This window comes from Phoxinus phoxinus (assembly GCF_949152265.1).
Source record: "Phoxinus phoxinus genome assembly, chromosome: 12".
Taxonomy (NCBI): domain Eukaryota; kingdom Metazoa; phylum Chordata; class Actinopteri; order Cypriniformes; family Leuciscidae; genus Phoxinus; species Phoxinus phoxinus.
In genome coordinates this window covers 28,089,643-28,105,221 of record NC_136887.1, presented here as the reverse complement: position 1 = coordinate 28,105,221, position 15,579 = coordinate 28,089,643, and the positions used below count along the sequence as shown (strand labels likewise).

The following is a 15,579-nucleotide window of genomic DNA, read 5'->3' as shown; positions in this document are numbered from 1 at the left end:
TAGATATAGTTCTGCAGTAAGATGTTTATTGAAGCTATTAAAGGGTTAGTTCACCCACAAATTAAAATTCTGTCATTAATTACACTCCCTCATAGGGCTGGGCGATATGGCCAAAAAAAAATATCACAATATTTTTTTTTATATCAGTCGATATCGATAAATGTCAAATCTTTATTTATTTCAAGTTTAAAGACAGATTTGTACTCCTAAGTGAAAGCTGTAGAAACCAGAGCGTTGTGTTTTTAAACTACTCTTGTCAGAACATATCATGACAAACACTAGCCAAACAGGTGAACATTCACAAATCCGAGGTAGAACATTCAAACATTTGTCATTTTTCCTTAACAAAATAAATATCTTTATTTCAGTAGTATTAGCTTGAGTTAGGATGCAGATTTACTTTATACAATTTATGTTCATTAACAAAAACAGTAACATCTGTTAAAAAAAAGTAACAACATTATTTTTATTTGGTAAAATGTAATATTCTTTAGTTTTATTAAAATTAACCATTGGTCATCCAGCATCATGCATTTAGATCATCATGATAACCACAGATAAAATGTAACTTTATGGTTTCTATGGTATTTATGAAAACCAGTAGCCTAAATACATTATTTAAAACGAATTATATTCCATTAGTCCTTTAATACATTGTCTACATTAATAATATTATACAATTCAATATATATATATATCCCACATTTCATGATGCAGTTAATATTACTAGGCTAACGTTAAATCCGTGGTAAATGATGGGAATGTGTCGACGGAGAAGCTTCTGACTGTATCGCTGCGCACAGTGCTTCTCCTGTTCGTCAGCGCGGTCTCATCTGCCTTTAAACTGGTTTAAATCACTGAGACATTTGTGTTCCTCGCTGAATTCAAGCGCTCTCACTGGATCTAGTGATCGAGGCCGATCAGAGTAAACGCGTCTGCTCGAGTGAGCTCGCGCTCACGCTGCCGTTTGGACTTTGAGCCGAGCGGATAAACGGTCCGTGTGGCGCGCGGTTCAAATGAGATTCGTTCCGCTTTTGGCGCAAAAAACATTATCGAACATTTATCGAACTCCTGATATCGTTTTATCGAGAAATTATATTGCGATAATTATCGTTATCGTTTTATCGCCCAGCCCTAGCCTCGAGTGGGTTCACGTAACGCGTCTGTGTTGCACGTCACCACATAGGCTCATATTGGCCGGCGCTGGTCATGTGTGTGACGCGTGTGATGTGCAACACAGACGCACTGAGCAGTTACACTACGTGAACACACTCAGGCCCACGGAGAACATAATGAATAGTGGAATAATGTCGTTAATTTTTTTTGCGCACAAAAAGTATTCTCGTCGCTTGATAATCATATGGTTGAGCCACTGTAGTCACTTGGACTATTTTAACAATGTCTTTAATAACTTTCTGGGCCGGCAAGTTTCAATCCCTTAAGAAGCCTATGGAAGAGTGATCCAGCTCTCAGATTTCATCAAAAATATCTTCGTTTGTGTACATGAACGAAAGTCTTGCGGGGTTGGAACAACATGAGGGAGAGTAATTACTGACAGAATTTTAATTTTTGGGTGAACTAACCCTTTAAATGATGCTAAAGTTAAAGCAATATATTTGTGTAAACACAATTTGTCAAATGTGGGAACAAGCTTATTTCATAAAAGTGCTTTTATGCTTTTATTACCATACTTTGCACTGTAAAATAGGGCTGCAGCTAACATTTTACTTTTCTGAGTATTTTATATGAAGCTTCAAGTGAATAATTCAAAACTGCTTTTCTTTTCTTTTTATGGAAAATGTAAAAATGCAGAAAGTTTTTGTTTTGTTTTTGTGAAACTGTTTCAGTTTTCTTATCTGCATTTCAGTTCTTCCAGAAAATTGGCGAATACATGCTGATTTAAGGTGTTTCCAGGATTCCTTAAAGGTATAGTTCAGCAAAAAAAGAAAAAATGCTGTCCTTAATTATGCACCCTCGTGCCGTTCCAAACCTGTAAGAACTGCGTTCATCTTCGGGACACAAATTAAGATATTTTTAATGAACTCCAAGAGCTTTCTGTTCCTCCATTGGTAGCCTACGCAACTAATATATTCAAGCCCCAGAAAGGTAGTAACGACACCATTAAAGTAATCCATGTGACTCCAGTAGTTTAACCTCAATTTATAATTTAAAACCATAATTTACCTCTGTTTACAAAATTATATTATCTAAAGCACATTCACGGAACAACACCCAGTCTCGAGTCAACACAATATGCGTGCGTCGTAGTGCTCCTCCTTGTTGTTGCAAAAACAAAGCACCCGCATCGCTTCATAAAATTGGTTAAACCACTGCAGTCACATGGATTACTTCAATGATGTCTTTCCAATCGTTCTGGGCCTTGAATGTGTTAGTTGCATTGCTCCCAATGGAAGGTCAGAAAGCTCTCAGAATATCATTAAAAATATCTTCATTTGTGTTCCGAAGATGAACAAAGGTCTTATAGGTGTGAATGTACATGAGGGTGAGTAATTAACAAAATAATTGTTATTTTTGTGTAAACTAACCCTTTAAGCAAAATTGTCCAATGTGTTGAAGCTGAAATACATTATAGAAGCACATTACATGGATGCCAAACGAGATGTTGCAGGATGTGTAGTTCACCCAAAAAATTAAACAGCTGATGGGGCCACATTGACTTCCATAGTATATATATATATTTTTTTTTTACTATGGAAGTCAATAGGGCCCATCAACTGTTTCATTTTCAATTCTCAAAATATATTTTTTGCTCAAATAAAGAAAAACTCAAACCAGTTTGGAACAACTTGAGGGCGAGTAAATGACAGAATTTTCAGTTCTAGGTGAACTATCCCTTTGAGTAAGATTTTAGCTTGTCATTGGGAGTATAAATTGAATCAATTTACTTCTCTTTTCTAATACTGATTCTTCATTTTGTTCAGGAAGAACCAGCTACATCACAACCCACTGTGCAGACTTTGGGACGTCTTGACTGGACGTGTCTTCAGTGAGAGGAGAATCTTCAGCGATGTGAAAATGGAGGGATCTGAAATTGGCGAGCAGTTGGGGTGGATTTTATTCACGCTGAAAGGCAGTCTGGATACCATAGACCAGATTTTCGCCTCATCTAGGTTCGCCTCATCTGTTGGGTCTTGGGTTCCTATGTTATTTGTTTTGTTTTGATGGTATTACTTTTTTCATTTGCTCCGGTCATTGTTTGGCTCTCCGTTTTTACTTGCCATATCGCCACTGAATATGTTGGACTGCCCTTCTGGTCAAGACCTTCACTTCTACCTATTTTTTTGTTATTTAGCTCTGGCTGTGTTTTTTGGACTGCCATCTCGTTGCCTACTCTTGCCCGCTGTTATGCAACGACTCTTGCAACGTTTGTTATATTGTAACAATTTTATTGAAAATAAAATCAATTGTGGAAACTATTGTTTAATCTTTTTTTTTTACTACTTTTATGTCATCATATTGCATTACTGTATTAAATTGTAAGTTTACAGTTAATTACTGGCTACTAATTGCATTACTTTTACAGCTGAAACACAATAAATTACTGTTCAAGTTACAGCTGATAACTATATTTATACAGTTATGCACTGTGAAATTACAGTAATGATGTGATATCATTAACTGTGAAATCACTGTACACAACTGTCATTTTGCTGTAATTTACATTAAATTTTCTTACTGTAAATTACTGTGAAAGTAATGCAATTAGTAGCCAGTAATTTACTGTAAAATCACAGCAGAATTTTTTACAGTGTACGGTATTAAATCTTCATATAAACAACTATACTGTGACTTAATTGTTAAAAACTACTGAATTTCATATTCTATTTCATGTAATAATTGTATAGATTTGTAATATACACGTATGGTGTTCTTTACCTCAAAGTTGCATAAACCTTGCCATTTCCTTTAAATTGACTGAAGATTATTCCCCCCTTGTTCTGTAAAAAAGCACTAAAACGTGTCTTCCAGTTAGTGTAAAATAAAAGTTCAAAATGTGTCTTTCAATTAGTAGTTTCTTTCACATACACTATATTTTATTATGTTAATAAAAGTCGTACCTTATCAAACCTTAATCAGTGTTTTCATTGGTCTGGACTCCAAGACCAGACAGAAACTGCAGAATATGTAGAAAAAACCTGCAGATTCGAATGGACCTGGAGTCCAGCCCAATTAAAACATTTATTTTACTTTTACTAATCTAATTTTGGTGGTAAATAGAAATACGTCAAAGTATGCGCAATTCATTTAAAGATAGACTATGCCACACCGTTTTATAACATCTGCCGAAATAGTCACGCCCCCTCTTTACAAACCCGTCGCTTTGGTGTAACCAAGGGGCGTAGCTATGAGCCGCTCTGCTTCTGTTTTCAAGCGATTTTCACTTTTAAAAGCTCCGATGTTTTACCGATGTTTTACTTTGTTTGTTCCGTCGCTGTGTTCTATTTATTTTTCTCTGTCTACCTATTACTTTTATGCTGTTGCAAACCATAAGAACTCACGAAAGTCCAAATTCATCTATCGCGCTTCCGGCTTACCATATATGGACAGCCCACTTACGACGTGCAAAATGATTGACAGGCAGAAAGCGCCTTCTGATTGGAAAGAATTTCACATTTTATTTTAGGTAGGCTACTAGATCTACTATTCTGTGTGATATATCAGGAGAGGTAAGAAATTAGCCAAAAAATATTTAAACAAATGTAAGGGGCAGTTGTGGGAATCCATGTGGGCCTGCTCTCAGAGGAAGTGACACAACAAGGCCCTGCACACCTGCACATCAGATCCAGCTTTACCGAGAGGAATTTTGTGCTTCATGGTTCAAAATGGGCCATTGTCAGTCAGACAATAAGGAGTCTATTCTGTCTTCAGGTAGAGACTTAAGTTGCTCCTTCAGAATCAAGTTGTTCACTGGTAGGCTATTAAAAGTGTGAGAAAAGCAACAGGGCTAATTTTAAAAACTAGCTTTTGAATATTTATTAAAAAAAACTTCTTCTTTTTTTTAAAGGACAAAATACTGCTGCTTTATCTCATCTATATTCATAGCTTTGCCCCCTAGGGTTCATTATCTACTTAAGCTCTCTTTTTTTATGCACCATGACCGGATTTAGGAACCACTGCTTAAAGGCATAGTTTTTTTATAAAGGTTTGTGAGAGTTAGATTTAAACAAACTTTGCGGTACGTTATTGTCACAATTTCAAAGGCATTTTTTTAACAGATTGTCAACTTTTTTTTATTACATTAAAGCTTTAATAGTATCAAAGGAATCAAAACAACTTATGCAAGTTTTTTTTTTTTTTTTCATAAATCCCAGTAAATATCCTTCTGGCCATTGTGACAGTGGGATGTCTTGACATGGTGAACCCTTATAGCTTCTCCAGTGAACTGAGGTTTCCCTCTTGTGGGAGTAAAGAGTCAACATCTCATTTAAAACAGTTTGCTTGTTTTCAGGTTTCAGAAAGGAAGTATTTTTATGCCTATACCATCAACAAATAAATAACCAAAGTCAGTATATAGTGAAGCAAAGAACATGCCATAAACTATTAACCTACAACATTTGTTATGAGCTTACATTACTGTTTATAAATTAGTATTTTATGCTCACCAAGTCTGCGTATTTTATTATTTTTAAAAATAGTGGAAACCGTGATGCATTTTTTAAATATTCTTTGAAAAAGTAAAAAAGAACAGCATTTGTTTGAAATAGAAATCTTTGAAACAATGTAAAAGTCTACTCTCACTTTTGATTCTATATAATCACTGCATCTTAATAGACACTAAAAAATATAAATGATTGCATAACAATAGACAGTACAAAATATTCTAGAGGTAATTTTAATGATTAAAAACTGCATCATGCTTTAGAGGGGTAAAAGACTGTAAAATGCATTCATTTATAAAACTTGTGTGTAGAGGCAGACAGAAAACTCAAAAGCTGAGTATAAATCTTTTTATTATTTTGATGCAAGTATAATAAACATACTGTACTGTTAGAAGATAAATATTTACAATAGTTGCCTTGCAGTAGTTAGTAGAGAAAGCAGAGTCATTTCCAATCACTGAATGAAAACACTTCCTTAAACTCACAATACTCTGCTTTGATCTAACAAATTTCAGGGATGTAATAAATGATTGTCTACTAAAAGAAATAACAGACAACGTTTATTATCAGCACGTCAGTGGCCACACAGCACTCACACACCTCTTAAAGGCTTTAAACAAGAGGACAGCCTTTGCCTTCACCAAAATAGAGAGGAGGGGGGGGGGGTCATCAGACATCGTTTGCTGAAGAACATAGGTGTGCTGGTACATGCCCGACCTTCGAGAATGTCAAAGAGCTCTGGGAAAGGTTTTCTCTCTCTGATAGGTGACTGAGTCTCAGGTCTGGATCACATCTGTCAGAAAAGCTTGAGGTGGGCAGGGTTTTGAAATGTCATTTTTCATTCAATCACTGTAAAAGGGCAATTTACAAACCACACATTCCGCTTCGGCATGCACATTTCCAGGTATCGATCCTCAAAGTGGAACGGAACAATTAGCAGTTACATTGTGTTGAAGCCAGTGAGCATTTGATGAATATCCTGAGGGATACAATATTATTCAACGGTCTCCCTTCACCTATACGGATATAAACAGTGAACTTTACATTCAGGGATTATGCGAAACATCTGGAAAGCCTCATCTTTATGGGGAACGTCAAAACACAGTCAGTCTATCATCAAATGTACATTAACGGGCATATAGTTTCATTACGTTTTGCTGGCAAAGATTCAATCGCTAATGCAACTGTCTGCAGAGGATGCAGTTCTCGAATCAGCGTGTGTGTTTCGATTATGTAAGCAGAGGAGCCCGAAGCTGTGAGAGCTAATGTAAGCCCAGTCCAATCTGTGTGTGCACGTGTTTAAATACATTACATAAGTAATTCTACTAATGAAAAGTTATACCATCACAAATCACTGCTGTATATTTATTCAACTTAAAAAAAGATATAGCTTGGACAAAGGTTTCCTCTGACTTTCCTCTGACCAGCGCAAGGAACAAGATCACAATCTGCACGCACAAATCCTCTGATCTCTGATGAATATTCACACTGATGCACTAATCAAACCGCCATTCACTCCAATCACAGCCTTTATTACATTGGGAAGAGAGACGTAATTTGTTTAGAATCAACAGGCACCCGTTCACCAATCCTTATTTTTATTCTGTCATTCTTAATATACACACTGAAAACCCATTTCAATCACGTACACGTGCAAAGAATCCCCGTTCATGTATTTAAATGTGATCTCAAAAAGAGGAAACTGTGGATATTTTCTGGCAAGAAGTCACCCACACAGATGCATCACTCCCATTCGCTTAATAAAAGTCACAAAGAAAGAAAAAGAGAGGTGTTATACCATGGAAACTTAAAAATACTCCGCAATTAAAACAAATGAAGAGGAAGCGAAATGCGCACACACATACATACTCATAAAAGCCTGTTTATACTAGGCCATGTTAACAAATGAATGATCCGCACAATCTTTTCCTCGTTAGGTACACTTACTGACTCGGGTTCTACAGGTATGTTGCCATGGCCACCGGCCTCTGTAAACTAAAAGCTTTGGAGAGGGAGGTGGCGTCACGGGGGAGAAGCCGCCACAGAAGGCTCGTCATGCCAGTGAATGAGGATCATTCTAACTGCGGCTCCAAGAGGCCTTCAACACGTCATTCGGCTACGCTCCGAAAAAATACATCAGAAGAAGATCTGTTTGGCATCTGATGGATTCTGCTCCATAGGACAATATGGACATTTAAGCCTGGGAAGAGAGTTTAAGACATTGTCAGTAAGGAAAATAATACATTTATATAACTGAAAACACTAAAGAACAACAATGAAACTAGTTCAAAAGGTGAAGTGTGATTAATAGCACAAAACAACAGTTGCCAGGGCATTGCTATGTGGTTGCTAATAGGTTCTCATGCTTGAATGGTCTAAAAACACCTTACTCTTCATATATTTTACATTGTTGCAGAACCTCTCTTCCAAGTCTGTCAGTAACACTCCGTTTAGTTCCTGTCTCTATGAAGTCCCTCTTTCCAAAAAGCGCAGTGTGTTCAGATTGGTCAGCTGGACCAGCGTGTTGTGATTGGTCAATAGTTTCAAACACGTTTCGGAAATGTTACTCCCCTTACCATAAAAGCGAGTTTCAACACACTGCTAACGCAACTCAACCAGACATCGTCTCTTTGTTTTGCATTGCCTTGGGCGGGAATGATTGGAATGAGGAATATTGTGACGTGTACAATCCCGCAAGAAAACTCAGGACTACAATGGAGGCGTTTCAGGGAGTTCAGAAACAGTGTTTACTGATATGGAGAATAATTCGCTTTGGAGTGACTGTGTTTTGTGACTTTGCAGACCTTTTTCATGCTCAAACAACAACATTACATACTAAAGAAAGTATAAAATGTAAAAAAGCATAATAGATCGTTATGAACATTAAAATAATGACACACTTCATCTTTAAAAAGTGCAGAAAAGCTTAATCTGGTCAATTACCACTACTGCTGGTAGCAACAACTGCAGATTGCAATTTTTAAAGCATCAGGTCTGGGGTCAGTTTGTCAGCACAGATTAAAATTTAACAGTAAATGTAGAGTGAAGTACACTTCATTTGTGTCTAGGTGATGCATAAGTCAGAGTCTTACTTTCCAGCATTGGTGAGTTTGTTAAGAGCGTCTCTGGATATGACATGTCCACAGATGAGCTTCATGGGTGGATTGCTCTCTGATGTCTGCTGCCTCAGGATAGGACAGGCAAACACAGAGTGATACCAGCACTTCTTCCCCAGGTCTATTTCAATCTAACACACACAGACACAAACACAGAGAGCAGGGATGAATAGATAAAGCATTAATGTCTTGAAAATTACCACAATTATTAATTATTAATTATAAATCAGCCAATAAAAAGGAAGCCCATATCAGACATGGATATAATTCATTAATCCAGTTTATTTTATGTTTAAGTGTTTTCGGTTTATAATAACTTAGAACGGTCTGAATAAGGAGATAAATAGAATGTGTAATTTATCAATCTTAATTTTAGTAGTCCGTTGGTTTACATTTGTCTGCCATATATACAAATGAATATCACTTTTTTTCCATATCTCAGCTGGTCTTAAAAACATACTATAGAGATACTTTTATTTGATTTTATTGTGTAAATAATTATTTGTGTTGTATAATTAATTATCAGGGTTTACAAAAACTTTTGGCATCAGAAAATCTTGTTATAAGTCATTAGTGCATCCCTAATTACAATGTAAACATTTCACATTACAATTCATACAAGTAAAATATTTAAACACATTTAAACATTTAAAAGCTTCAGATCAAGCATTAAAAGTAAAGAGAAAGACTTACTGGCAGCTCATCCTTGTGTGTCCAAACACCGCTGCACTGTCTCTGTTCAATAACCTGTTTGATGTTCATGAGAACAGGCAGCGCCATACAGCCGGAAGCAAAACTGATGGAGAGTCAGAAAATAAAAACAGGATTTAGTAATAAAGCATATATAATTCAAGCTAAGAAAAGCTTTTACTGTCAATACAAATAGCAAGTAATTGCCAGTACATTATGCAGTTGAGTAAAGCAATGAATAAACACTACAAAAAGTGGCCTTTCAAAATCCTACACGATCAGGAGAGATGTAAGGCTTTTGTTCTGACCTGACACTGAGTGGGGACTCCACAGAGAGTCCAAGCAGGGCGCAAGCGTCCCGTGTGAAGATGTTACAGATCTCTGCCCACTGATCCGTCTCCAGCAGACTGCGGTACGGAGAGTTCTCGATCCCATGGCGGAGGTACACTAGACTACCCATTAAGATCTGAATATCTAGAGAGCACACACAAACAACAAGGCTCAGATGTCATCTCAGACTTTGTTCATTTTAATGACATTACTGGTAAAACAACCTCAATTGTGATTTGGTTCCATCCATATGTTTACATAAAAGCCTTGTTGAGGTTAAAGAGGTAGTTCATCAACTCAGGGCTTAACCTTTCCTCACCTCTCTGATGCTGTGAGGCAAACGGTTGGAAATGGCGTGCGTACTGTAAAGCTTCCTGCTGTTTGCTGATGCCCCCGTTGAGCAGGCTGATGAAATAGAGTCTGTGAAGCTTGAACTCAAGGGTGCTGTTCAGATCCAGCAGCCTCTGACGGTTTGTCACCGCCCACCTACCACAGCAATCATACAACCAAAATAACCATTAGAACTACTAACCTGAAATATACAACAACAAACCAATATTGTAAGCCCCACCCCATCCAATTAAATGTTCTGAAGGAATCCAGGGTATGTTTAAAGACTGAGAGGATGTGCATAGATAAACAACCATACAAAAGTGTGGGGTCAGTAAGATTATTAACATATTGAAAGAAATCTCTTATTCTCTCTAAGGCTGCATTTATTTGAGGAAAAAAAAATAGAAAAACAGTAATATTGTGAAATAGTATTACCATTTAAAAGAACTGTTTTAAAATGTAATTTATTCCTGTGATGGTAAATCTGAATTTGAAGCAGCCATTAGAAATCATTCTAATCTGCTCAGTTGGTGCTGGTTTTATTATCATCAATGTTGAAAGCAGTTGAGCTGCTTATTATTTTGTGGAAACCATGATGCCTTAAAAAAAAAAAAACAGAAAGTTCAAAAGAACAGCATTTTTTATGAAAACATAAATGTCTTTACTGTCACTTTTGACCAATTTAATGCATCCTTGCTGAAGTATTAATTTGTTTTGAAAAAAAATCTTTACTGACCCAAAACTTGAAATGTAGTGTACATGAGGATAAAATAAAAGTGGGCAGTAGAAAGCAGACAGACAGGACACATACTCTAAAGCTGGTCTGAGATCTTGTGTTCTTAAAGCCTCTAAAATGCGGTTGAGCTCCAGAAATGGCTGTTTCATGCTCATGTCGATAACTACACCAGACTCCTGTGAAGTCAGATTGAAACACTTAATGTCAATGCCAGGATCAAATTGTCAACAAAAAACAAGTGCTTATACATCCAGAGGTTAGCATAAATATGAAGTACAGCAATGTTTACAGAAATGCACACTAATTTTTAGAATAATACAAAAGAAGAGCATACCTGGCAGAGGTCCTCTGCAACACTCAGCATGCCTTGTCGATACAGGTGCTCTACGATAGTTTCACTGAGGTATTTCTGCCTCTCTGGAGAGTCCCAGACATTCTCAGCTACAACTGCACTCACCTCCGCATCAAAGTTCTGGACAAGAGAACACAGCATTTAAAACACATTTTCAATCACACATTATTTACTATGGTAAATCATACTACAAGGCTAATTTCTAATTTATAATTTTTATCAAAGAAAGTAGAAAGCAATCAGAGACTACTGGGAAAAGAGGAGGAATGGGATTGGGAATGTCCAAGGCAGTAATATTTCAATAATTTAACAACATATTTTCATGTTCACAGTTCTCTCATGCCAGATAATGGTCACATGGCTGCAGGTAAACAAATAAAATATTTAACCTTTTATTAGTAAGTGATTTATTTTAGCATTTTTAATGGTTTAATTATTTATTAGCTTTCATCAATCAAGAACGACCTGCAGTTCCCTCACGAAACTTCGAGGGGTTCGCAAACCCCAGTTTGGGAAACATTGACTTAGATGAACTGTTTAATGTGCTGATAATATTGATGTAATTAAATCAACAACATAAACAATTCAGATATCAAACTCTTACTCTGTCAATCGCTTTTCCCACTTTCGACACACTGCCATGGATGTCCTTATGCCTTGAGGCGAGCATCTGCACAGTTTCTTTGATTTCCTTGCAGCACTGGGCCATTGTTTGATGGAGCACTGTCAAATCCGCATCTTGTACACCTAGAGTAGAAATGGAGTACAATGAAATATAGCAACTAAGTGAACTTTGATCTAAACAGACATATCTACTGTGACTCATCTATGTAACAGAGTTTCGCTTATGTAACCATCTACAAACCTAACGTGTGGGCTAGGGGTTATTCAGCTAAACATCGCATGTTTGTTTGCACTGCAGGCTATTATTTATGCAGGCATCTAAAGTACACCTATTGTTCCTGACTTAATGTCACTGAATAGGCTTTTTTCAAAGCTGAAAAGGCACTTGGTTGACTTCCTCCTCCTCCTCTTTAGACTTGTATTCATATACAAGCATTGACATATGAATCACTCTCTCACAAGTTGAAAACAGGCTTTCGGAGCTAAAAAAAAAAAAAAAAAAAAAAAACTACCACCATTTAGCAAATTTCAGTACCAATGTGGTGCTATTCAGCGGATGAGGCATTGTAATCATTTTCTATAACGAATGAAAGGAGGAAGGTAATTAATAAAATACCGTATTCTTCTACAAATTAACTTTTGTCCCTTGTCTTTATACATATGCACACATAGGTAACCCTTTGTGTCCTTGTTACATGTTACATGTAGTTGACACAGTAATAACTATGAATTATGCATAATTACATGGGTAACACTTTACAATAATGTTTCATTTGTTAACATTCATAGGAACTAACCATGAGCAATACATTTGTTACTGTATTTGTTATTATTTGTTAACGTTAGTTAATAAAATGCAGATGTTTATTGTTTGTTTATGTTACTTCACAGTGCATTAACTAATGTTAAAAAACTAATCTTTGAGCACCAAAATGACATTTAAATGTTTTTTTTCCTGTGAAAAAATGATTCATGCCTTAAAATATCTTGAATCCAACTCTACAACCTTGCTTCATTTAGTATACGCAGAAACATGAATATGCTAATTAGCCCCGCCTCCACTCACGCAAGCTCACAGATTCACTCGGCCAACTTACTGAGGTAAACGCTGCACAATGATATCGCTCTTTACAACGTCGGACACATAAAGGTAATTAATATGATTAGCCTTTTGCTAGTTGACTATGTTATCAAACATCTAATAATGTGTTGCTAATGTTACACAAACTATGTTCCCATTCGCCATCTCAGTCTGCCTTCTAACAATCATTTGAACAACTCAGAACATCAATGAAGAAAGGCAATTAGTTCATGATAACATCATAATATACATCATACACCCGCTATATTAAAATCTACCCAAATTTTTATATCAACAAAGAAATATACCGGGATAACCAGACATCTTTTGAGACTCCCCTTCTAGTTCACTGTTAATGATATGCTAAAGCCCGCCGGCATGTTGACGTGATTAGTTGCAAGGTAGTTTGTGACGTCAGAAACACCAGCGATTTCAAACCTCGTTTTTGAGACTGTCTTTTTTTCACTGCAGTTTAAGAAGAAAATACTGAGCAATGGCTCAGCACATTAAAAAATGCCACATAGACATATAAACAACATTAAAAACTTGATTTTCACCACAGGTGGACTTTAACAAACACAACTTATGATTTTAATAAATGTATGAAATTATTTAAAAGAATAATAAATTATGTAAAAGTGCAGTTCATTATTAGTTCAGTAATGTTAACTAATGAAACCTTATTGTAAATTGTTACCATTACATGCAAACAACCCTAAACCAAACCTTAACCCTATAGCACGTACATGTAGTTTATTAAAATTACTCATTACTTAAATGTATAATTACACTCTAACCAGGACACCTTACAATAAAGTGTAACTACACATATATTCTGACTGATGTCACATTTGCGTCATTCAAATGAATCTCCAAACCTTGATTTCATCAGTCACCAATAGCTGTTTTTTTGCCTAAGGTATAGATATCGAACTACCAGAGGCTCATATTGTACCAAAGCACAAATAATGGTGTCCAAAGCAGACTCCGAGCTCACCGAAGGCAACCAATCGACTCCTCAGCTCACAGACGTTCCTCAGGAGTTCATCCAGCCGTTCTTCTGACTGATGCCCATACGTGACAAACCTGTGTAGCACCTTCTCGAGCTCCCGTTCCACACACGCACACTGCTCCATCAGCACAGCCGTTACAGCTTACACACACACAACGTCCTGCAAAACAACAGAAAATAAAAGTCAACATCAATATACAGATAACACACCTACTAAATTAGGTGTCTAACACATATTTATGTTGTACGTTCCCAGAATTAGTTGAATAAAACACAAAATGCAATATAATTTGTTAATCATCTGGTTCAGGTTGGTATGATGGAACTTAGGACTCTATATAATATATATAGCATGACTGAGTGCTGATTAAATCAAACCAATGGGTCAGTAAATGGATTCCAGGGAAGGCAATATTGCCAAAAAAATCTGACTGACACCTTGAGTAAAATGTATATATATATATATATATATATATATATATATATACACACACACACGTATATACATATAATCTAGTATAAAAGCAATACTGTATCAATGCATAGTTAAGCAATCATAAACAACAGTGAATTTCTCGGTTTAAAACAAATGTATAAAAAGCCTCTGCCGGGGTCAGGGTTATGCAGCCCAAACACTGCATAATGATGAGCTAAAATAGCTAACATCTATCATTCTCAGTTTGTTTCAACTGTTTTAGTGAGCCACTGCAATGACATTTATGTCAACCTGGAGAAAACTGTAAAAATCTTTGAAATTGTGCGTTGACATTAGATATTACAGAATCAAAACAATCAGTTAGCTTGTTAGCATTACCGGGACAACATCAAGCCAATGGAACGAGTCTAAAACTCGCAAATTCAACATGTTCTTTGACGCTAACGATGGTATTTAAATCATGTCAGCCTAGTACTGACCTCGAATGAATTTTAGAAGGTTGTATCAAACGTGTAAATTAATTAATACATGATGTTCTTGCCTGTTTTGACACCACTTCACCAGCAGACGTCCCTGAAGCGAAGCGGTGGGTCTGTTCTTCTGGAGTGACGTGCGTGTTTGACGCTCTGCTGCCACCCGCGGCCTGGAGCTGTAAATGGATTTACCTCAAAAGTAAGATCAACAAAGGCAAAGCACAAACACACTTTCGACGATACATGTCTACAAATCACAACTTTGGCCAGTTTGATGGTCTTGGATGGTTTAAGGTGGTTTCACAGTCTTACTAGTTTAAAAGTTGTCTATTAAAAACAGGTACCAGGCTGGATACCATCTAAAAGCAGCAATCTAGAAGGGTTTAGTGTAAAACAAACATAATATGAAGCTGTAATAAACAAATATCTGCGAAAATATGCCTATACTCAGGGACTTCAATTACATAAACTTATTGGGGGGACTTAGAGGATTTTCACTGGACCTATTGTAAAATATTGTATATAACAGCTCTTTACAACTGAAAGGCTAGTTTTATTTATGGTAGCTATGCAAATGCTTGTTGGTCTTCAATAGCATGTCAAGTTAAAAACAAGTAAAATGTCTAAGATATATGTAAATATATAATGCTGTGTCTTTGACTTGATTTTTGTCATTTTTGATTGACAACATTGTTGAGCATTTGATAGTTCAGCATGTATAAACTACTCTTTGGTTTGATCCACATATACCCAATAAAGACAGTTGATTAAAAAC

The 15,579-nt window shown here is 36.3% G+C and overlaps 2 protein-coding genes across 11 annotated transcripts in view; one reads left to right on the top strand and one right to left on the bottom strand.

Annotated features, from left to right (window-relative positions):
* n4bp3 (NEDD4 binding protein 3) overlaps positions 1 to 4,026 on the top strand; it is a 31,159-nt gene extending 27,133 nt beyond the window's left edge. For 6 of the 10 annotated variants that reach the window (XM_079630406.1, XM_079630403.1, XM_079630409.1 and 3 more), the window contains 2 exons: positions 1,868 to 1,926; positions 2,943 to 4,026. The gene's annotated coding sequence lies outside the window, so the exon portion shown is untranslated. The remainder of the gene's footprint in view (positions 1 to 1,867; positions 1,927 to 2,942) is intronic. The other 4 variants (XM_079630411.1, XM_079630410.1, XM_079630404.1 and 1 more) reach the window with 1 other exon arrangement.
* A 3,176-nt stretch (positions 4,027 to 7,202) lies between these two features.
* rmnd5b (required for meiotic nuclear division 5 homolog B) lies at positions 7,203 to 15,133 on the bottom strand. Its single transcript, XM_079631492.1, has 10 exons — positions 14,873 to 15,133; positions 13,881 to 14,055; positions 11,783 to 11,925; positions 11,161 to 11,298; positions 10,902 to 11,002; positions 10,077 to 10,243; positions 9,736 to 9,901; positions 9,431 to 9,533; positions 8,714 to 8,868; positions 7,203 to 7,821 (listed from the first exon to the last, which is right to left on the bottom strand). The coding sequence occupies exons 2-10, from the start codon at positions 14,017 to 14,019 to the stop codon at positions 7,758 to 7,760; spliced, it is 1,176 nt and encodes a 391-aa protein (XP_079487618.1). The 5' UTR covers positions 14,020 to 14,055; positions 14,873 to 15,133; the 3' UTR covers positions 7,203 to 7,757.
* Between the last annotated feature and the right edge of the window lie 446 nt (positions 15,134 to 15,579).